Source organism: Nycticebus coucang, chromosome 13 (genome assembly GCF_027406575.1).
Source record: "Nycticebus coucang isolate mNycCou1 chromosome 13, mNycCou1.pri, whole genome shotgun sequence".
NCBI classification, from domain to species: domain Eukaryota; kingdom Metazoa; phylum Chordata; class Mammalia; order Primates; family Lorisidae; genus Nycticebus; species Nycticebus coucang.
The window spans coordinates 71,884,411-71,907,418 of NC_069792.1; the positions used below are offsets into that span (position 1 = coordinate 71,884,411).

Sequence of the window (23,008 nt, forward strand, 5' to 3'; positions counted from 1 at the left end):
TTTCTTCTATTAATCTATTTTTTTTTTCGGTTTGCTGGTGAACCTTCAGAGAGTATAGGGAAGCTTTCCTTTTGTCCTTCTATAGGTAAATAAGTAGCTCCTTATATTAAAAACTCAAATTGAAATAAGCTGAGATTCAGTCTTTGAAAGGAACTTACTCACATACAACTGGGTTGGGCCAACAAGTGGCTGTACCCTGTCAGTTGACAGTAGAGCCTCCCAAGTATACTCTTACAAAAGGAATCTAGTAACTGTTCTTTGGACTTTTAAGTTCAAGTCAAAGAGGCATTATGAGATGACCTTTTTTAGTAGCAGAAACATACTTGCTCTCTAGTGAATGGGGAAAAAATTACAGCAAATAAATTCCTAAACTTTAAGAAATTGAACACAATACTTTAAAGACCCAAATATTAGACACTTTTTTCTTTCCTCAGGTATTTTCTACTTCCTTAATACACCTCCTCGCAATTGACATTATTCTAAAATTAAGGATTGTAAACCTTTAAGTTAAACTTTATTGAAAGTACTGTATAACGTCTTTATAAACCAGTGTGTTGAACCGCTGCCATCTGCTGGCTCCTGACAAAATCTGAAGACCAAGCAACTTTTAGGCTTTTAAAGTTTAAAAAGGGTGGTCATTTGAACACTAGCAACAGGAAAAGAGCCTCTTTGGGATTTTGTGCCTTTGACTAAGAAAATAATTCAAGCAATAAAATGGATATCACAACAACTGTTTTCCACTATATAAAAAGCCAATTTCTAATCAGTGGCCAACAACTTCCCCACCTGCCACCAACATAAAAACTCAAAGAGTAGGTTGATTTCCCTTATGGATGAGAAAAACAGAAAGAAATCAGTCACAGGTACAGGGTTTCTTTAGACTTGGTCATGACCGGAAATCAAGCAAAATCACCTGAGGTGCTTAATAAAATGTAGATTCTGGGTCCACTGGCAACCCTGATGTACTGAATCAGAATCCTGAAGAATGGCACTCTGAGAAATGAGTTTTTGTTTTGATCAATTACTCCAAATTATTCTGAGATACGATAGGGTTTGAGAACCAAAGAAAGAAGCTAAATTAAACAAGCAGACAGCAAACTAAAAGAATCCAGAACATGGTTCTTTAATGGAAAATGACATCCTTCTAAAGTTTGATTAGATATAAAGAAAAGTACAGCAAGGAAAGAGGAAAAAAAGACAATAATGCAGACAATAAGAACATAATGCATGCAACTTTACAGCAAAATAGTTGAAAATGTAAGGAGATAGAGGGTTTCCTCTAACAAAGATATTACAAATTACTCTAGAAAGACTTTGAATAAAGCAATTACCACAAAATGAATTAGATAGGTGATAAGAGAACTACCACTGAAAAGGATAACAGAAATACAGTACATCCAGACAGAATCTTAAACAGACAAAACAGATCATTATAATCTGTTCTTTATAATATGAACTATTCCAGTTCTCAGAAAATATAAAAGCTCCCCCAATTACAGAAAGTGAACAAAATTTTAATGAAAATCTGAAAGATATCACCAAAAACAGAAGAAAGCCACTATAGACTTGTGAACATAAATGCAAATATTCTAAATAAAATGCCAGCAAACAGAATCCAACAATACATTAAAGTAATAATACATGCTCACTAAAAAGCACAGCTCTAGGAACTTAAGGAATTAAGAAACTAAGGACTATATTAATTTACAATACTGATAAATCTATGAAAAGCAAATAATTATTTGTAACATGCTAGTGCCAAAAATGCACTTGCTAAAATTTAGCAACTATTCTTAATAAAGAAAAAATTAAGTAGAAACCGTAAGGGTGCAGTGGCATCATCATAGCTCATTGCAGTCTCAAATTCCTGGGCTCAAGCAGTCTCCTGCCTCAGCCTCCTGAGTAGCTTGGGCTACAGTCATGTACTACCATGATAAAAATCTTTAAATTAGTTCCTATAATATTTTTTCCTTCTCTCTTTTGTGACCTGATACTAACATGATAAAGGTTTAAATGCTAAAGGTTTAGAAAAATAAAGTTTATCTCCATTATAACTTAATACTATACTCTTGGATTTTCTTGGTATTTCTAAATTATTTAACATAGTCACAAAATTTCTCATACTGTTGCTAAGAGTCATCTGTTCCCTACTCAAAGTACTAGTTTTTCTTATTCACATTCCTCTATAATTTACTATATACTCACGAACCTGGACACAACTCTTATTGTGTATTACTCAAGTATCCTTTCCATCAGGTTTCACTTCCAAGTTATTTAAATGGGCTTCCGATAAAAACAAACAGAACAAGCGCACTACAGAAGGTTTTCCTTTACTTTTTGGATAATTGGTCTAAAAGAAACAAAGATTTTACACTTTATCAAGACAACCTCTCTGTTGTCTTTATTTGGCTTTTGAATAACTAGTAAAACAAAACTTTAAAAGGGATACAATTTACATCCATAAAACATCCTATAAAGTCTTTTTGATGACTCTAACTCTTGGTTAAATAAATAATCCTTATTTTACAGTAACTTGTGATTCTAATTTTTTTTCTTTTCTTTTTGAGACAGAGTCTCAAGCTGTCACCCTGGGTAGAATGCCATGGTGGAGTCATCGCTTCCAGCAACCTCTAATTCTGGGGCTCAAGGATCCTCTTGTCTCAGTTTTTCTATTTTTAGTAGAGACGGGGCTTTTGCTCAGGCTGGTCTCGAACTCGGGAGCACAAGTAAAACACCCACCTTGGCCTCCCAGAGTGCTAGGATTACAGGTGTGATTGTGATCCTATTTTGAAAAAATTTTTTAAAACCTTTACTATTTAACAAACTTCCCCAAAACAAAATTCTAAATTCAGTCTTTTTATCCTCAAACTAGCCTTTTAAAAACAGAGCTTGAAGCAATGTATAGCACTTACTGATTTATGACTTTATATAAAATTCCTGTCTACCAAATTGTAACCCAACCATACAGAGATCTCTTGCTCAGGGCTTCTTGAACATGGCTCTCTGGGCCATTGCTGCATACATTCAGAACAGAATAAACCTCTTTAAATTACTTTACAGAGTTTGGGTTCTGTTCCATTGACAAAACAATAAAAGTTACTTACCAAAACCCAACAATAAGTATATTTTTAAGTAAAATGTAAAAGCCATTACAATTAAAATCAAGAGCTACACGGGGCTAGCTCTTGAAAATCCCCATTATTATATGACCTTGTCTCAAAATTTCTGTCTAGTAAGAGCAACAAGACAATAATAAAATGAAATGGACAAGTTATTTCTTTTTATTATTTTTTATTAAATCATAGCTGTGTACATTGATATGATCATGGGGCATCATTCACTAGCTTCACAGACCGTTTGACACACTTTCATCATACTGGTTAGCATAGCCTTCCTGGCATTCTCTCAGTTACTGTGCAAAGACACTTACATTCAACATTTACCAAGTTTCATATATACCCTTGTGAGATGCACCACTGGTGTAATCCCACCAATCCCCTTCCCTCTGTATTCCTTCCTACTGTATTTTTCATATCTTTGAGGGCTGCAAATTCTTGCTTCAGTGTGTCTAAGTCTTTGGTGGTTTTGTCTTTAAATTCGTTAAATTTGAGACAACTTTTGAATTTCTCCTCAAAATCCTAATTCCACTTTATTAATCTTGCCTGCAATCCAAATTCTGAATTCAATTTCTGACATCTCAGCCAGTTGTTTATGAATGGTATCTTCAATTACTTCAGCCATATATTTCCTTGGGGAAGGGGGTTGATCTATTCTGGTTATTCATGTTACCAGAGTTTTTCCGCTGATTCCGCCCCATGGCTGTTTTATTCCCTTTGATTGTTTCCCTTGGGGCTTTGTCGAGGGCCTGTACAGTGTTGTGGCCTGAGAAACTGGGGCCCTGTCTGGTGTGGTGAGGCTAAGTGGTTCTGTCTTGTTTTCAGCTGGTTTCTGTTCCACCCTAGTGAAACATGTACTCTGGATTGAAGTCTCAGCTGTGGAGAGATATCAGCAATTAAGTCACCCCGCCCCCCCACCGGCAAACAATTGGAAAAGGAAAATCAAATCTTCCTACCACAGTGCACCCAGGGCACCACCTGATTTGTCCTCAGGCGACTGGTTCAATTCAAAAGGTCCAAATCAATTGTCTCAGTCTGCACTTGTCTCGGGTGAGGGAGTTTAAGAGGTCTCTGGGAACTGGATCACAGGGGTCTGGTGACTACTCTGGTGTGGCTTGCTCCAGTGCTGTGTGGAGTCAGGAGTAGCCACTCAGCCAATAGATCGGTCTGGGAAGGTTGCTGCCTCCTTCCCCACCTTGCACCACTGTCACACCCAGTCACTGATAGCCCTGCAGTTGGCTGACCCAGTTGCCTGTAGTGAACCAGTACTCCAGGAGTTTGCACCTGCCTGAATCACAAGGAAGTCTGCCAGGCCGCTGCGCTCTGCCTCTCTCTAGCAGGAGGAGGTGAGGCCTGACAACCTCTGGAGCTTGATGAAGGTTGGGGGGTTTTCACTCAGGTCCAGTCTCGCCCCTAATTAATGTTATTGACAGAACAGAACAGAACAACTTTGCGGTTCCCCTGCAGAAGAGAAGCTGAATGGAGTTCCAAATCAGTTTGTCTTTGCTCTTGTATTGTCTATAGGCTGACACTCCTCTGAGGGCCAGGTGTGTCTTAGGTTCAGTAAAGCAGACCTCTGGGTCAGACTCACCCTGGGGGTCAGCCTTCCCCAGTTTACAACGTGCAGATTCTGGGGCACAGGAGCAGACTGGGTCAGCCAACTGCAGGGCTATCAGTGACTGGGTGCAAGGTGGGGAAGGAGGCAGCAACCTTCCCAGACCGATCTATTGGCTGGGTGGCTCATCCTGACTCCACGCAGCCTCTGGGTCAGCCTTCCCCAGTTTACAACGCACGGTTGATGTGCATTTTTCAACCTTCTCCAGTTTCCCCAGTTTACAAGTTGGAGTTGCCTCAGGTAAATCCTATACTGACAGTCTCTGGTTGCCCAGGGAGACAGGGGGTGTGGCTTCATAATATTCGGTAGTGAACCCTAATGCTAGCAAAAGAGGGCTGCTGTTTTATGGCTCAGGCAACCGCTGCTCTGGTGCAGCTCCCTTCCGGCCAACCGTCCTCTCTCTGCTCCCGTGCCCTAGAGTCTGCACCGACCGGCTGCAGCGCAGCACTGTCTACACCCCTCAAGCAATCGTCTAAGAGTCTGGACTCCTGGGGGACAGGCCTCCAGACTTAGAGCGAGAGCAGAGGGGAGCACGGGGAGCGCTGGGAGCCTGGGGTTGTGGGCAGAGAACACACACAGTTTTACGCCTGGCTGTATTGTCACCAAAAGATGGCTGTCGCACTGTGCCTCAGGGAACTCCCGCTCCAGTGCGGTCCGCTCTCCACCGACCGTCCTCTCCTCACTCCCATGCCCCAGAGCCAGCACCGACCAGCTGCAGTCGAGGCCCCATCCACACCCCTCGAGAAATCACCCAAGACTCTGAACTCCTGGGGGACTGGCCTCCAGACCTCAGTCTAAACGCTGGGAGCTCAGAATTCCAAGTAGAGACTATATACGGTTTATACAGTTTTATGCCTGGCAGGAGGACGCCGTGGCACCCTAGTAGGGAAGGTAGGTCCAGTTTTTAGAGGGTCTCTCCCGTGGAGTGTAGTGGGAGGACCATTGAACTCTGCCCCATTGTTTGTGGGGCACTCTGAGCCGTTCTCATGGGGGAGGGGACTCCCGTCGGCTTGGTGATTGATTTTGTACCTTTTGTTTGTATCCTTGTGGTCGCAGCTTGCCTCAGCAGGGTTGATGTGCGTTCTTCAACCTTCCTCAGCAGGGTTGATGTGCGTTCTTCAACCTTCTCTCTTAGTGCAGCTCAAATCCACCAGGTTACTTGCTGAATTTTTGTCCTTTAACTCTCCTACTGGATGGGAGCCTCTGTGGAAAGCTGGCTTCAGTCAGCCATCTTGTCTCCCCCCCCCCCCGCCAAGAATCGACAAGGTATTTCCATTCTTGGAAGCATTAGAAAAGATATAATTATTTCCTTTTCTGATGCTATAACTGCACACTGCATGTGCAAAAGGAATGCTTCCTCTCTACCTGCTGAACTTGGATGAAAATGAACTGATACTAGATGAAAAGAAAAGGGGGGAGTAGGTAATAAACTAATGGATTATCAAGTAAGGTGGCTGTGTATATAATTCATGTTTCTCTATCAATAAGAACCTATTAATGGAAAGAAAAACAGAAAAAACTATATTCTATCCACAAGGACAGAAACTAAAATGCTTAAGGATAAAATCAATAAAAAGAACATAAGATCAAAAGAAAACTATAAAAAATTTTAAAAGACATGAAAGTAATTCTAAGTAATGGAAAAACATATTATGTTTCAGGTGGGATAAAGGGTCATAAAAATGCCAACACTCAAAAAAAAATAAAATAAAATTCCCCACCCTAGCAAAAAACTAAGAAATTCTCCATTGAAAGTTTAAACTAGACTCTAGACCAGGCATCCTGAAACGTTTTAAACAGGGAGCCAATTCACTGTCCATCAGACCGTTGGAGGGCCAGACTACAGTTAAAAAAAAAAAATAAAACTATGAACAAATTCCTATGCACACTGCACATATCTTATTTTGAAGTAAAAAACAAAACGGGAATAAATACAATTCACATGGCTTCATGTGGCCCGGGGGCCGCAGTTTGAGGATGCCTGCTCTTGACATTAAGCCTAGCCAAGCACAGAGGTGGTAAAGGATACTACTGAAAGAAAATAGGGAATTCAGCGAAAGCCCCCACATTAAAAGATGAAACAACATACTCTCTTCCTCTGCTTGTACCCCAGAAAGCCAGGATCAGGCCTTCTACCTTCCTAGCAAGAAATGAGAGCTACTTGCCAGCCTAGGAGATAAAGCCAACATAAGCCAGTATGGGGGGACACACAACCACACAATGTTACCAGCTGGAGGAAAAGTATAGCGTGGGTCTTCTGAAACTCCCCTTACAAATGATGAAGGGGTGCAAAGAAGAACTAAAGGGCGTGCAGAACTCTGTGAAGGAATAGGGTTAGCTAAAATAATGATTAATAATCAGCCACTGTCTTCTTGTTTGCTTGATAATAATCATTGTTTCCTCTTCTTTTTTACTCTGTAGTAAGAAGCTGTTCGTATAAAATCATCATCTGTTTGAAATCTAGGGTATTCTAGAGATATCATCCAGGTCCTACATTCCAGGAACAGACCCACCCAGACAGCAGCCATACCAAAGAACTGATGGTTCCATCTTGAAACCAGCCAACTGGCATATCCTGATTATCAAATCTTTTGCCCACCAAAATCTCTTTAAAAACCCTGTACTTTAAAATCATGGGGAGGTGGATTTGAGAGATTTCTCCTGTCTCTCCACTTCATTAGCACTAGGCAGAAAGAACTCTTTCTCTGCTGTAATCCCTGCTGTCTCTGGACAGTGGCTTCTTTTGGGCAGCAGGCCAATGAACCTGTCCAGGTGGCAACACTTCTCCCTAAAGGATTTACTATGCAGTCTTTCAGGTGCATATTATATCTTTTCAACTAAATCATTCAAGGACCAAATAGACAATACATACAAAGTGTTTAAAGAGTTCAGGGATGAGAATGATCATTAAGAAAGAAGACAGCTTACAGAAACTTTCTCAGAAACTATTCTAATTTATGATTTAAATACTGTTTACCAATAAAATAAACAATCTTATCAGGAAGCTAAGCAAATTCAGATGCACATTATACAGAAAGGTATATAATGCTTTGAACATGTATACACATGTGCCAAAAGATGTTTGTTTAATGTCAAGGTCGAACTGGAGAAAAGAGGGAAGTGGTTCATATTGTATTACAAAATAATAATCTAAAAGAAATTTTATTTTGTATGCTGCAGTATTCACAATGCCTAGAACAACGTGCGGCATATTCTAGGTATTCAGTAAATATATTGAACGTTGAGCAAGTACTATAAATTAGGCTATGTGAGGGAGTTGGGGTCTCTAAGTCAATATTCTGAGAATTTTCATGGGTGAAATTGCAGATTTTAGATTTGTCTTCCTAAACAAACACAAACCGTGAATATAAAAAAATCTAGAGAATATATAAATCCTTAAAATTAAAAATTAAAAGACACAATAAAATGCAAACTTCGCATTTGCAAAACGAGGACATGAATAATAATACACAGGCAACAGAGTGCACCTAAGTGAGTACAGGGCACACAGCTTGTATATACGCACTGTCCAAGTACACCGTGCAGACGCAGGGCATCACGTACAGAGTCCTAATACATAATTTTAATATAATCACAACACCTGATTTTTCATGGGAATTTTACAGTAGGAAAAAAAATACACCAACTTAGTCCACACTGCTTATCTTTATTTCAAATCTAATATTAAACTTCATTCCAGACTTCCAACCAATTTTTTTGTGATTTAAGTAGAAGTTGGCATCCCAAATCATGATTATCAAGAAGTTAACTAATAAAGTCAAGCTTCTGGACTTAACTGTGACCCTCTAGTCCAGAGAAATATTGAACACAAAGAACCAACCTTTCTCTTCTACATTTCCTTTGCTTAACACAAAATAGCACAACTACTCCCTCCTGCCTTCACTATCAAGCCTGTCACCTTACCAACTTCATCTCTAGTCAGAGCCTATATACCTTCTAGGTCTTTCCATGCTGATGAGGGATAGAAAGGGGCTACAGAGAAGTAGGAGAAAAGTCTGGCCTCCTAGATAAGAAAGTTAAAAAGGGCCCTGAAACAAACAATGTGTTTCGGGAACTTTGTAACTCAATTGACTGAATATGTCCTGGTTCTCCACAAAATGCAGTTTCTAGCTTGTTACACAAAGTGAAGTCATGGTCACAGTTACAGAATAATGCACACTGCAAGTGTCACAACCACCACAAGACTAAGAGACACCACCATAAAACTGTCAGGAAAATAGCAGGTAATAATTATGGCTATAAAGAAGAGGAAAATGGGCACAAGTGGCAACAGAAGCCATCTGTGGCCAATGAGAAGCAGACCGGAATACCTAAAGATCTAGGGGGACCAATGAAAAACTCTTACACAGAATTCTAGGAGGAATGAAGACAAGATACTTAGACTTGTGTACTGCCTTTTTGTGGAGTCTCACAATGGGAACCCTTTTCCTCTCTCTAGAAAAGTCCATGCTTATCTATGCTTTACTTTAAATAAACTGTACTCTTTTTCTTTACTTTAAATAAACTATACTGTTTCTCTGCTGTATTGGAGTCCTGGCTACTTTATTCCCACTTCCCCCAAACTTTGCTTTCGCTTTGACTTGGCTAAATTTGTAGTTGTGCTGAATGAACCGGACCAGGTCTACCAAACAGCTCAAGGCCATCAGAGACCTCTAAAACGTACATACTCTAAACATGTACCAATGCCAAGCTAGAGTACCTATAGTGAACAAGCATGCCTATGGAAGTGAAAAAAATCGGAATATTTTACCCCAAATATTTTTGGACATACTTGAGATAGCTGTCACAGGAAGGTCCAGAAGACAGAAATAACGTTGCAAAGCTACAGCAGGAATTTGTATCTGTACAGAGTCCCTATTAATGTAGCCACATTTTCCTTTTTCCTACTGATACAGAGTTTCCCCATTCAGGGATAGACAGGGACTCCCATTTTCAAGGCATGGTTGAGCTCAGACATCAAGTCTCATCACAGACCTTTCCAAGCCATATTTAATGACAAATGTTTTCTTGGTGGCCCCTAGCAACTCTCTAGGCACATGTAGACCTTTTCCACGCCATATTTTCTGGACTCAGGAAAGGTCATAAAAAAAAAAAAAAAAAACCCAGCCAGATTGGTATCTCATTTGGGTGGCTCCTCCTAGAACAGGGAGCACATACTCTACTGCCTCACCTGAGGCAAGGACCACAGGGGCCTCACTCCTGTTCAGTAGACCTGGTCTGACTTAGGATTAATTTCTGCCTGCAGGCCCCTGGTCAATTGTAACATGTTCAGGACACACATTCCCCAAATCTCCCTGTGCGCAGCATAGAAAAATCAGAATATAACCACCTGGACAGAAGGTCCACATGGGTTTCCCTCCTCCACTGTGGAGGTTCTGTTCTCCCTCTGTTACTTATCAATCTTTCTACCAATAAATTCTGTCCTTTGCTTACTCGTGTTGTCTGTGGATTTATTCCTCAAATCTCAGGGACCAAGGACCTGGCAGAGAGAAATTCCAGCTACATCATCTAGGGAGATTAAATGAGAGTCTGGCACCTTTAAAGGTCTGAAAATAATTTTTTACCATCTAGTCTCCCTGAGCACTGTTATTTGTGAAGTTTCACTTACATAACAAAACCACCATTGTTAGCCTAACTTCTTCCTTTCTCCCTCTCATAATCTTTCTTCCTATTAAAACTTGTTTTGCCATAATCCAAGACTTCATCATAAACTTCTGTACCTCATAGAGGGGCAGGGGGTGGGGGGTCTTCATTCTGAAGGCTCCTATGGATACATATTAACTGAATTTGTAAGCTTTTTTCCTCCTATTAAGGAATCTGTCTTATGTCAATGATTTTTCAGCAAACATTTAGGGGGCCACGGACCTTGGTCCCTACTGAATTTTGCCAAATGTGCCCTTTAAAAGTTGTATACACAAATAGTTGGCCAAAATGTATAGCAGACTCTTAACTCTTCCTTCAAAACTGTTACAGTTTTATGAAATCCTCTCTGAAATCTACCCTGAACACTATATCCCCCTCAACATTTATCATTTTCTCCTCCATGCTATTTCTGCATTTTATTGCTATTTCCATTGTTGTTATCAATTTATTTGTGGATGTGGTCACTAAGCATATGGTAGCATTCAATAAATGTTGAAAAAAAAATTCTTATTCTGGAAAATTATTTTATCTTAACTAAAGATACCTGGATTTTTTTCTAGAAAATACTACAATGTGAAAAACAATAAACAGAACAAATAAAGTTGCTTTAGATGAGTCTTCAGGAGAGACCTACTAAACTTACTTCCCCCCAACATGAAGAAACAATATATTTAAAAGTACTACAACTAGGTTTCATTGAAAGTATTCCCATAAGCTCAAATAATTTCTATTTTATGCAAAAATATTTTACAAGAGAAAAAGGATGCTGGATACAGTGGCTTTTGGGAGGCCAAGGCAGGTAGACTGCTTGAGCTCAGGAGTTTGATACCAGCCTGAGCAAGAGTAAGACCTTGTTTCTAAAAATAGCTGGGCATTGTGGCAGATGCTTGTCATCCCAGCTACTTGGAGGCTGATGCAAGAGGATCACTTGAGCCCAGGAGTTTGATATTGCTGTCAGCTATGACACCATAGCACTCAACTGAGGGCAACAAAATGAGATTCCGTCTCAAAGAAAAAAAAATAAAGAGAAAGGACAAAGAAATGTGACTTCACTGATGAATAAAGGTAGAACCTTTCAAAGACTAAGTAAATGCCATCAATAGGTCAAAGTTATCATAAGTACATGATATAAAAAGCTCTGAGACATTCAGAGGATAAAGATTAAATGAGGCAGTTTTCATTTAAGTAGTATGAATCATCTTTTACAAATGGATCAGAGTTAAAAGAAAGATGAGGGAGGCACAATACCTACACTCAACTGTTCATGTATAACTTTTTTTTCTTTAATTTTGTTAAAAGTTTCTATTTTCTTCTTCCCCAAAGAATTTAAGTAAATAAACATATGACTCTAACAATCATGAAATAAGAACTTTCAGCGATTGACAATAGCAGTTATCAACAGTTGTACAATTTACACACTATATTTATAGTCAAAATGCTTACTTCAGAAATATATTCCAATCTATAGATCAGCCGGGTTCTTGGCTTCTACATTGTAAGCTTTCCTGCTAGAAAACTCAAAAGCCGAGAATTAGTGAAATACTATAACCCAGGAATAGAAACGGTAGTAAAATAATCATTATAATTTGGAAATTCTAACACCCTAATATAGAATGATGGATGCTTTAAGATTTCGATAATAAAAAAGGAAAGTGCTAGATAGTGTCTTCAAGATAATCTTATCCAACTGTCAAACTTGGGGGGAAAAGACGTTGACTATGGAGGACAAACATGTGGAGCTGTATCTGAAGCAATTACGGGGATGGAGTGGAGGGCAGGCCTTCCCTGCCTGCGCAGTGGCCTCTGAGGTCATTTCCAGGAAATCCCCAGTGCTCAGGGGTTTCACATATAATATGGACCACGTTCAAATCTTTTTATTTCCTCCTGAAGACATAGGGGCCCCCAAAGAGAAAATGATTTGCCCCAGTGTTAGAGGAGTGGGGTGGTGTCTCAAGGTAGTTGCCAAAATAAAAGAGCAAGTAAAGTTTTAGTTAAAAAGGGGGTTTTATTGAGAAAGAGAAAGGAAAGAAAGCTAGAGAGACAGAGTAAGAGCAAGGTATAGGCTTACAGAGCAACAGACATTCCCCATAGACAGTGAACGTGTTCCCAGTGTATTGACAAAGAAAAGGCAAGGAGGCAAAAGATATGGCCGGCAGTTAGTTCTCTTTTATACCACCTGAGTCAGGCCTACATGGTGGTTCAGAGATCACTTGGGAACCAGAGTCTAACTGCTCCAGTGGACCTCCCACGAGCCTCTCTGCGAGCCCACTGGAGAATGGTCCACATGATAATCAGTCTTCAGGCTGTCCTAGGTCAGCTTCAAGACTCTATTCTACCTGCTGTTAGACTAGACCAGCGGTTCTCAAACTATGGGTTGCAACCCCTTGGGCAGGCGTCCTCAAACTTTTTAAACAGGGGGCCAATTCACTGTCCCTCAGACTGTTGGAGGGCCGGACTATAGTTTAAAAAAAACAACTATGAAAAAATTCCTATGCACACTGCACATATCTTATGAAGTAAAAAACAAAACGAGAACAAATACAATTCGCACGGCTTCATGTGGCCCGCGGGCCGCAGTTTGAGGATGTCTGCCCTTGGGGATCGAACGACCCTTTCACAGGGGTCGCCTAAGACCATCCTGCATTATCAGATATTTACATTATGATTCATAACAGTAGCAAAATTAGTTATGAATTTTGTAGCAATGAAAATAATTTTGTGGTTGGGGTCACCACAACATGAGGAACTGTATTAAAGGGTCGCAGCATTAGGAAGGTCGAGAACCTCTGGACTAGACAGTTCTACCTCCTTTTGCAGTTGGCATACCAAGTTCTGACTGGTAGACTGGGAAGGTAAGCCCTCCTCCCCAGGTGTGAGCAATCACTTGGGATAAAATTAAGGTAGAAGGCATCAAGCTGGAGGCCTGGGAGCCTCTGCTTTGTCCTCCTTCTCAGGAGAGCCTGATTCCTGACTAACTACCTAACACATAGTTCACAGAGTTAGTCTGCCCATGGCACAGCCAGGTCTAAAACTGTACTTACTTTGTAGTAGTCTGCTCATCTGCTGAGTAGTTCGCTCATCTGCTCATCTGCTCAACTGCTCAGTAGTTCACCATCACAAAACACAAGACTGGACAACTTAGTAGAAATTTATTTCTTATAGTTCTGAAGCTAGAAGTCCCATATCAAGGTCCACATAGGCTCAGTTTCTGGTACAGGCTCTCTTCCTGGTTTGCAGACAGCCATCTTCTCTCTGTGCCCTCACAGGCCTTTATTGAGTGGGTGCTCTTGGAGAGAGAGCTCTTTCTCTTCCTTTTCTTACAAAGCCACAAATCCTATTAAGATGTCTCCTTTATGACCCCATTTAATTAACCTTAATTATCGCCTAAAAGCCCTATCTCCAAGTATAGTCACATTAGGACTTAGAGCTTCATCATATAAATTTGGGAGGGATACAATTCAGTCTATAGCAATGCCGTAAATATATACCATAAAAGTATTTTCGTTATAACAGGCACTACTCCCTTGTTTCTTTAAGATAAATTAGAAGCTCACATACAGAGAAGATATTTTTCTTTTGCGATTTTTTTGTTTTTACTTTCTTATTATGTAAAACTTCAAACATATACCAAAGTAGGTAGAAAAATATAATGAACCTCCATCACCCAGCTCCAGTAATTAGGGAATGGTCAACCTTGTTTCCCCTATACACATACCCACACTGCTGTGAAGCAAAGCCTACTTATTCCATCTGAAGTATTTCCTTTAAAAAAAAAAAAAAATATATATATATATATCATTAACCTACTTAAATTAAGAACAATAATTTTTTAATATCACTATAGATCTAGTCAGTGCTCAATTTTCCACTGTAGACACTCTCATTATCATGAAAGTTATTGAACTGATTCACTAGTTCTCAATATTAACCTAATCTTTAAGACCAAAGGCTTCCATTTTTCCCCAGGAAAAATAATTCTTCTTTCCTACTTTTAACTTGATTTCAATCTTTCTTCTTTGAAAAAGAAAACAAAAAAATCACTGTTGCAGAAAGGGGGAGGAAAATAAAAGAATAACTGGCCATCCCTCATCAAATTTAAATGAGATAAAAGGGGACTTTACTATTTAGTTTCCAGTTTTCCTTCTTTAAACTATTTAGTTCTAAGCAAACACAGTAAGTGCTGAACCCAACTCTTACTAACCCATGGAAGCCCAGTACTAAATTTCTAGTAATTTTATAGTCAGCTTGAAATTGGCCATAGTAGCATTTTACACCATGGAAAGTGGCACTCTACAAATCAATCCTCCTTCCCTAGCCCATTGCTCCCCACTTACTAACACCAACATACCACTGAACAATGTATGCCATGTTTAGTTCATATTATAACCTACTGCATCTGGCCCAATTTAATTTCAGGATTAGGAGGAAGTTATAGAATTTAACATTCAGAAGAAAAGTTTAAGCTGGATTATATTTTTTCATAGTTTGTCGGGATCAAGGGGTACTTTTACTTGCTTGAAGAATATCATATAATATTGTTCACCTTGCTAAAAAACTGTCTCTATTAATCAGTAATAAGGAGAATAGGTAGCACTCTGGAATAGTTTAAACCTGGACTCTGCCAATTACTAGCTATTTTACTTCAGACAATTTACAAACATTGATATGCCTCAGTTTCCTCAAGTGTAAGATGTGGATAACAACAGTAACTATGTACCTCATAGGGTTACTGCATACGTTCAACAGTTAGTAGGTAGAAAGTGCTTAGAATTATCCCTAGTAAGAAATAATCTTCACTCAATAAAGGCTACCTGGTATTACTATGATTTATTGTTGTCATAGTTTTATTGCTTTACAAGAAGGGGTAACTGTGGTAAAAACTAGCCAGCATTTGTCTCCCTTGAAGTGATGTGGCCGAAGGCACATGCTAATAATATCTGTTTATATTTGTATAATGTCTTCCAATTTTCAAAGCATTTTCACACCTTGCTTTAACTTTCAAAAAACCTTATCATAAAAAGAATAACTTGTAAGTATTTGAGTATATATCACAGTGTCCTACAAAGAGTAGGGTCTCAATAAACATGTTAAAATGAACTTATTTGGCAAATATGATTTACACATCCAGTTCCCTTTGCTCTAACTACCTTAGTTCTCTAATAACAGGCTGGAACTACACTGAATGTGCCACAAGACACCTCTGTAAAAGTAAAATTAAATTGTAAATACGGCACTACAAAAACTCACACTGTAAGATCTATCATGATATCATCTGATTGACTTAGAAAACTGGCAGAATAAATTTTTTTTTTTTTTTTTTTGGAGACAGAGTCTCACTCTGTCGCCCTCAGTAGAGTACCATGGTGTCACAGTTCACAGCAACCACCAACTCTTGGGCTTAAGCGGTTCTCTTGCCTCAGCCTCCCGAGGAGCTGGGACTATAAGGCCACAAGGCCCAGCTATTTTTTGTTGCAGTTGCCACTGCTGTTTTAGCGGGTTGGGGCTGGGTTTGAACCTGCCCCCCTCGGTATATGGGGCCAGCACCCTACACACTGAGCCACAGGTGCTGCCCTGGCAAAATAAATTTTATTGGTGAACTTTATAGTACAACATATGCTACCAACATCCCCACTAGTTAGTAAGGAAAAAAAAAAAGAATACTTTAATATATGCATACACATCCACATACATGTTTGTTGTTTATACATACACAAAACTCTCCATCAAAACATATCTGGTTAGAGAGATCAGAGCATAGCCAACTAATAAACATGTATATCCTACTAGTATAGCTGGCCTATACTATATGTATTAGGCCTATATAATAAGTCTTAGTAGTATAGACCAAGTTACCAAGAAAAAGCAACTAATACTTAAGAGAGTCAGAGGCCAGACTACATCTCTTCTGCTCCATCAAGAATCAGAATTATTTATCCATTGATTTGGTTAGGGGCCACCAAGAAAACATTTATCATTACCAAGAAATGCCTAACTAAATTTTGTAATATTTTGAGATTAGACAGTACATCACAAATATAGAACTCATACCTCTACATGGATTAGAAATAAAAAAAAGACCCTGTAAAGAAGGAAAAGCCAGCTCCCAAGAGTAATAATGAGCTTTCAATAGCTGTTACCCATTCAACAAACATACTGAGCAAGTCCTGTGCTTGATACTGGAACCCATGGCCTATTCCAGAGATTGGCAAACTACAGTCCACTGGCCAATTCCTATTCCCTCTATGCTTTTGTAAATAAAGCATTATTGGATTCTACCACATTCATTCATCTACAAACTATCTACGGTACAACAGTGAAAGTAAGTAAGAGGGATAGATTAGCCCACAAAACCTAAAATATCTACCTCTGTGCAGAAAAAAGTCTGTCAACCATTGGCCTAGAATGAATTCACAGCCCATGCAGTTCTGAAAGCCAATGATGTGAATATTCCTGGGGGAGCAGAGGGAGATGTCAGGGCAAGCTTTCTAGATGAAAAAGTGGCCAAATAGGACTTACATAAAGATCTGGAAGCAGTTCAAGTTTAAACAGAACTATGAGTCTGTTACAGGTAGAGTTAACCACATAGGAAAAGGCTTGGAGAAAAAAGGATATAGGGCATGCCTCCGGAATTTCAAGAGTTTAATATTGCTAAAGTGTAGTAGAAAACAAAATTTGAAAGAAAGGCATTATATTATAAACTGTATATGCCAAGATGAAATGTTTGTATTTTCAGAATATATATTATTTTGTATTTATTCTTACAAAAAACAATAAAAAACCCTCCCACTTCTGGAAGGACATACAGCTGAGCTAGTGTAACTTAGACATTAGACACTGCAGGGAAATGGGTACTAAAAACTGAACAGATAAAAGATGGTATCAGGGAGACTTCACTAAATACTTTCAACTTTTTTTTATTATAATAAAAATGCATTATTTTTTCTAAAATTATATATTTTAAGATGTAGATTTTGTCATTAGGGAAATATTAAATGAATTTAAGCATGTAATGGTAACATTACACAAGTAAATGAGATAGATACTGCATAGCTGCAACGTACAGGAGGGTTGGAAGGAACAGAGGGTAATCAGGGAGCTCCCAACAGACCATGAGCTGTTTGAAGATATTAACAATGTACTGTTTGGAATTCACAACATATGAAGAAGTAAAACAGCTCAAAATTAGTTCAAAGAGAGAAGAAATAAATTGAATTATAACATTGTAAGTTTTTGCATTGTTAGGCAAAGTATTAATTAGAGGTAGATGTTATAAGTCAAGGATGAATACTATAATCTCTATACTAACCATTAAAAATAATAACACAAACAGGTTTAAATAAAAGTCAAAAGAGAAAATTAAATGGAATTTTAAGAAAAAATTTTTAAAAGAAAAACTTCAATTAATCCTCCAGAAAAGAATAGAGACAACAGGGAACAAAGAACAGATGTGACAAATTGAAAAAAAAAAAAAAAAAAAAAAAAGATGGTAATACATGTAAACCCAAGATTATCAGGAACTAGATTATTAAGTATCAATGTACTAACCTTTCCAATTAAAAGACATAACTGTCATACTAAATAAAAAACAAGAGTATATGTTCTTTATAAGAGACGTACTTTAAAAACAAAGACATTGATAAATTGAAAGAAAAAGAATAAAAAAGGTTTTTAAAAAGCCAGAAGTGAGTATATTAATATCAAAGATTTCAAGACAAAATTATTCCCATAACCTAAAAGTAAAGGGGGACATGTCATAATGCTAAAAGAATCGTAGACTAAACAATGCTAAATGTTTGTACTCAAATAGCTTAAAAAACATAAAACAAAAATTCACTGAATAAAAAAAGAAAGGCAAATCCATTATTACAGATGGGGAAAACACCTCATATGGGAAAAGCCAACACAAACATTTACATCAACACTAATATATAAAAGTCACTACAGTGGGTGCCCAGTGGTGACAATGTAGGGACAAAGCAAGAAAGGAAGGCTGAGAGTGCCCAAGTGCAGTCATTTTGACCAACCACAGACCCTAACCACCCGAGGATGGGTGAATTATTCTGCTGGATGCCTTAAAAACTGTGTGTACTTTCTGTGACAGCATATGATTAACATACGATATGACAGCAGTTTATGATTAACTTTTATGCCCAGCCCTCAGGATGATGCTGCATATATGGTTGTTTCCCAATAGGATTTCTGAATGTTTAAAATGTTTCCGTTGCCCCACAAGGGGTCCTCCTCCTGCTCAGAAGAGGTCACCTACTCTGTGGAGTAGGATTTTTTGTCTGTCTCTATCTTAATAAACTTCCTGCTGTTGGCTGGCTTGCACCTAAATTCCTTCCCACATGAAGCAAGGACCCACTTGGAGAGTTAAAAGGACTTTCCTCCTTTCATTGGGACACCCCCTGCATCAGTCAGAGTAGAGGTGAATACATAAGAGTAAGTACAAAGAGAAAAATTTAAATTAAGCAGAAATGGAGTCTTCACATACATAGGATTCCACATGCTAAAGGTACACATACTTCAATCCTCTGGACATCAAATTCAAGAGGAAAATTTACTGCAAAATCCTAACATTAACATGTTTTTCTTACCAGCATCACTGTTAAGTTCATAATTCTTCCAAGGTTATCAATGTAGTAGACACTGTCTTGATACCATGAATCGCAGTGCAGGTAATTATACATTCCAAAAGCATGCATGTGTTCCAGTGTATACTGATCATCTCGAAGTTTTACTTCTGCCACAGCTGAAATATAAGAAAAGTAAACATAAATGTCAAGAGTTTTACCTCAGCTCATTCCTTTGTACATAATGTCAACAAGGCAAAGAAATCATAGAAGGCCAATCATAGAAGTCTTTAGGATAATTCACTATATCATTCATTCAAAAATAATTTCTGGGGAAGGAAGTAAGATGGCCAACTAGAGGCAGGTTTGATGGAGGCCAGAAGGAGAGATAATGGACAGAATGGACTCAATGAAGCTGAAGGTGAGGAGCTGAGCTAAGAAAGAAGATAGATAAGTGCACATCATTTCTGCTGAGGCAAGCTGCAATTCCAAGTTAACAATCCCAGGTACAAAGCCCATTGCCAAGAGGAAGAGAGAACCTCCCCCAAGCGGGAGCTCATTGTGTGCTCTCTGTAAGCAAGGAGGGAACAACAGATCTCTTATTTTACCCCAGGGGAGAGAGCTGCTAAACACTAGGTCTCCTTCTCCAGGAAGTCCCACTTGTGAGCCTAGGCATCATCCTGCTTGGCATAAAATTAAACAAATATTTTCCCCATAATTCTGAACTCCCGATCCACCCCCCCACCCCCCCACATGGTGATCTGAAGGCCTGCCCCTTGCAGAGCCCAGCATGTTTGGCAATTCCTTAAGAGGCCTGGGCGTTGTGTGGGCCAATGGACAGCAGCGTAAAAACAGTGACTGAAGTGGAAATTGGCGGGAGGTGGGGGTGGTGGTGCAGGGAGATAGGGACATGTGGGAGAGACAGACTAGCTGTGATGCGATGGTGCACAGCAGGCAGGAGGCACTGATGCCCCAGGTCAGACTTTGGTGATGTGATTTCCTGATTCTGCTGCTCACCGGAGGGAAGGAACCCCTTCGGGGCTGCCAGTGGCAGTGGGTAACAGGGGTAGAGGCGCTGACTGTGTGCGCAAGAGAAACGCACCAGACAGTGTGATGCAGGCAGAGGCACTGATGCTCTGGTCTGAATTTGGCGGTATACTTTCTTGATTTTGTTGCTCCAGCCCCTGGGGTTGTCATGGCAGTGTGCAGCAGGGAGGAAGCGCTAACTCCCCTCTGACTCTGGCAGGTGTACCCCCCTGACACAGTTGCTCACTGGAGGGAACCAGGCTCCAGCCCCTCAGGGTTGCCAGCAGCAATGTGATGCATGGCAGGGGGCAGAGGTACTGATACCCCTGGACTGACTCTGGCTGGGAACACCTTCCTAACTCCATTGTTCATAGGAGGGAACCAGACTTCAGCCCCTTGGGCTTCCTGGATGGAACTTCCTGTGGATTCCCTACTATTAGGTTACTGGAGACCTTTTGAACCCTCCCTGGTGAGCAGTGATTGGAATATAACTCTTTTTTTTTTTAGAGACAGAGTCTCAGTTTATCACCCTCGGGAGAGTGCCATGGCATCACAGCTCACAGCAATCTCCAACTCCTGGGCTTAGGTGATTCTCTTGCCTCAGCCTCCCAAGTCGTTGGGACTACAGGCGCCAGCCACAACGCCCAGCTTTTTTTTTTTATTGTTGCTGCAGTTTGGCTGGAGGCTGAGTTTGAACCTGCCACCCTTGGTATATGGGACTGGCGCCCTACTCATTAAGCCACAGGCACCGCCCTGGAATATAACTCTTGACCTGGGCTGTCTACATGGGGACCCTCCAAGGCTGAGTGGTGATTGTTTTGTAGTGGGAGGCACTGATTCTCCTCCAGCTTTTGCTGGTGGGAAGCAGGGTGCCTTAGTTACTTGTATCTCTCCCATCTGAGATTTCAGCACAATACCACTATCATTAGGATTAGATAGAGGCTGGCTAACTACAACTCAGAGTCAGCTAGCACTATCACACCAAGCAGGTCTTCAAAGTCTCTGGCTGCAGCTCTGAAAAGAACCTTTGTAAAGCTATAGGGGAAAAGCTACAATCACCAGCTCCAGTTCATTGGTAAAGGGCTGGTTAACTCCACTTCCTGGAGCCCTCAATACAATCTCATCCTACCAGTTTTACTAGCCAAACTGCGAAAAATAATTAAGGGGCAGAACCAGCAGAAGAACTCTGGCAACCTGAATAATCAGAGTAAATCTACTTCCCCAAGGAAGGACAAAGGAGATACAACAGAAGATACCATTCATAGACAAATAGCTAAATTGTCAGAAATAGAATTCAGACTATGGATCGCAAATCAAATGAAAGAAAAGATGGAAATAGAAATTCAAAGAGTAATTCCAAAGTTGTCTTAAGAAATTAATAAATTCAAAGACAAAGTCACCAAGAATATGGACATAATGAGAAAAGATACAGCAGAGCTTGAGGAAGTGAAAAAGTTATTCAAGGGGCTTCAAAATACAGTAGAATTCTTAAGTAATAGAGGTAAGCAGGAAGAAGAAAGGATCTCAGAAATTGAAGACAAGGCTTTTGCATGATCCCAAGCATTCAAAGAGGCAGAAAAATGTAAAACAAGAACAGAACATTCCCTGAGAAAGTTGTGGGATCATTCCAAAAGATCAAACATCCGACTTACAGGAATTCCTAAAGAAGAGGATGGTCCTAAAGGCACAGATGCTCTACTCCAAGATATTATGGAGGAAAATTTCTCAAGCAGGCAAGAAATACAGAAATTCAGATAGTAGATAGTTTCAGAACCCCAGCAAGACTCAATCCAAATCAAGCATCTCCTAGACACAATGTAATTAACTTTGCCAAAGTTAATATGAAGGAGAAAATCCTGCAAGCAGCCAGACATAAGAAAAGCATTACCTACAAAGGGAGAAATACTAGAATGACTGCAGATCTATCAGCCAAAACCTTTCAAGCCAGAAGAGGATGGTCATCAACCTCAGTCTTCTAAAACAAAACAACTTTCAGCCCAGGATCCTGTATCCAACTAAACTGAGTTTCATTTGTGAAGGAGAAATCAAATACTTTGCTAACATCCACATGTTGAGGAAATTTGCCATCACCAAACCAGCTCTCCAGGAAATACTCAGACTATTTTCCATAACGACCAGCATAATGGTCTATCACCAAAGTAAATTCACCCAGCATTTCTGGAACAAAACTTAACTTCCACAAAGGTAAAAGGATTAAAAATATCCACTGGACCTTTGAAAAACATGACAGCCAAAACACTACCCTACCTATCAATTCCCCTAGTTAACGTGACTGGTTTAAATTGTCCTGTAAAGAGGTACAGGTTGACTGACTTGATACAAAAACTCAGGCCAGATATCTGTTGTGTACAAGAGACTCATCTTACCTCAATGGATAAAAAAAGACTCAGAGTTGGATGGCGTCTGTGGCTCAAAGGAGTAGGGCACTGGCCCCATATACCGGAGGTGGCGGGTTCAAACCCGTCCCCGGCCAAAAACTGCAAAAAAATAAAATAAAATAAAATAAAATAAAAAGACTCAGAGTGAAGGGATGGGCAAATGGAAATCAGAAAAAAGCAGAGGTTGCAATTTTTTTGCAGGTACAATAGGATTTAAACCAACAAAGGTAAGGAAAGACAAGGATGGACACTACATAGTTGTATCTCTCAACAAGAAGAAATTTCATTAATTAACATTCATGTGCCCTACCTAAATGCTCCTCAATTTACAAGGCAAACCCTAACAGATATGAACAATTTGGTATCTTCCTACACTATAATGGTTGGAGATTTTAACAACCCTTTGTCAGTTCTTGATAGAACCTCCAAGAAGAAAATAAACAAAGAAATAGACTTAAATTTAACCCTAAAACCAATTGGCATAACAGACATCTACAGAACATTTCATCCTAATAAAACTGAATACACATTCTTCTCATCAGCCCACAGATCATCCTCCAAAATTGATCATATCTTAGAACACAATTCTAACCTCAACAAATTTAAAAGAAAAGA

At 39.5% G+C, this 23,008-nt stretch overlaps 1 protein-coding gene across 2 annotated transcripts in view; it reads right to left on the reverse strand.

The window, feature by feature from the left end:
- The window catches only part of NUDCD1 (NudC domain containing 1), a 109,598-nt gene that overhangs the window by 70,281 nt on the left and 16,309 nt on the right, over positions 1-23,008 (reverse strand). For both annotated transcript variants that reach the window (XM_053558770.1, XM_053558769.1), the window contains exon 2: positions 18,993-19,147. In XM_053558770.1, coding sequence (XP_053414745.1) covers positions 18,993-19,147 — 155 coding nt within the window. The remainder of the gene's footprint in view (positions 1-18,992; positions 19,148-23,008) is intronic.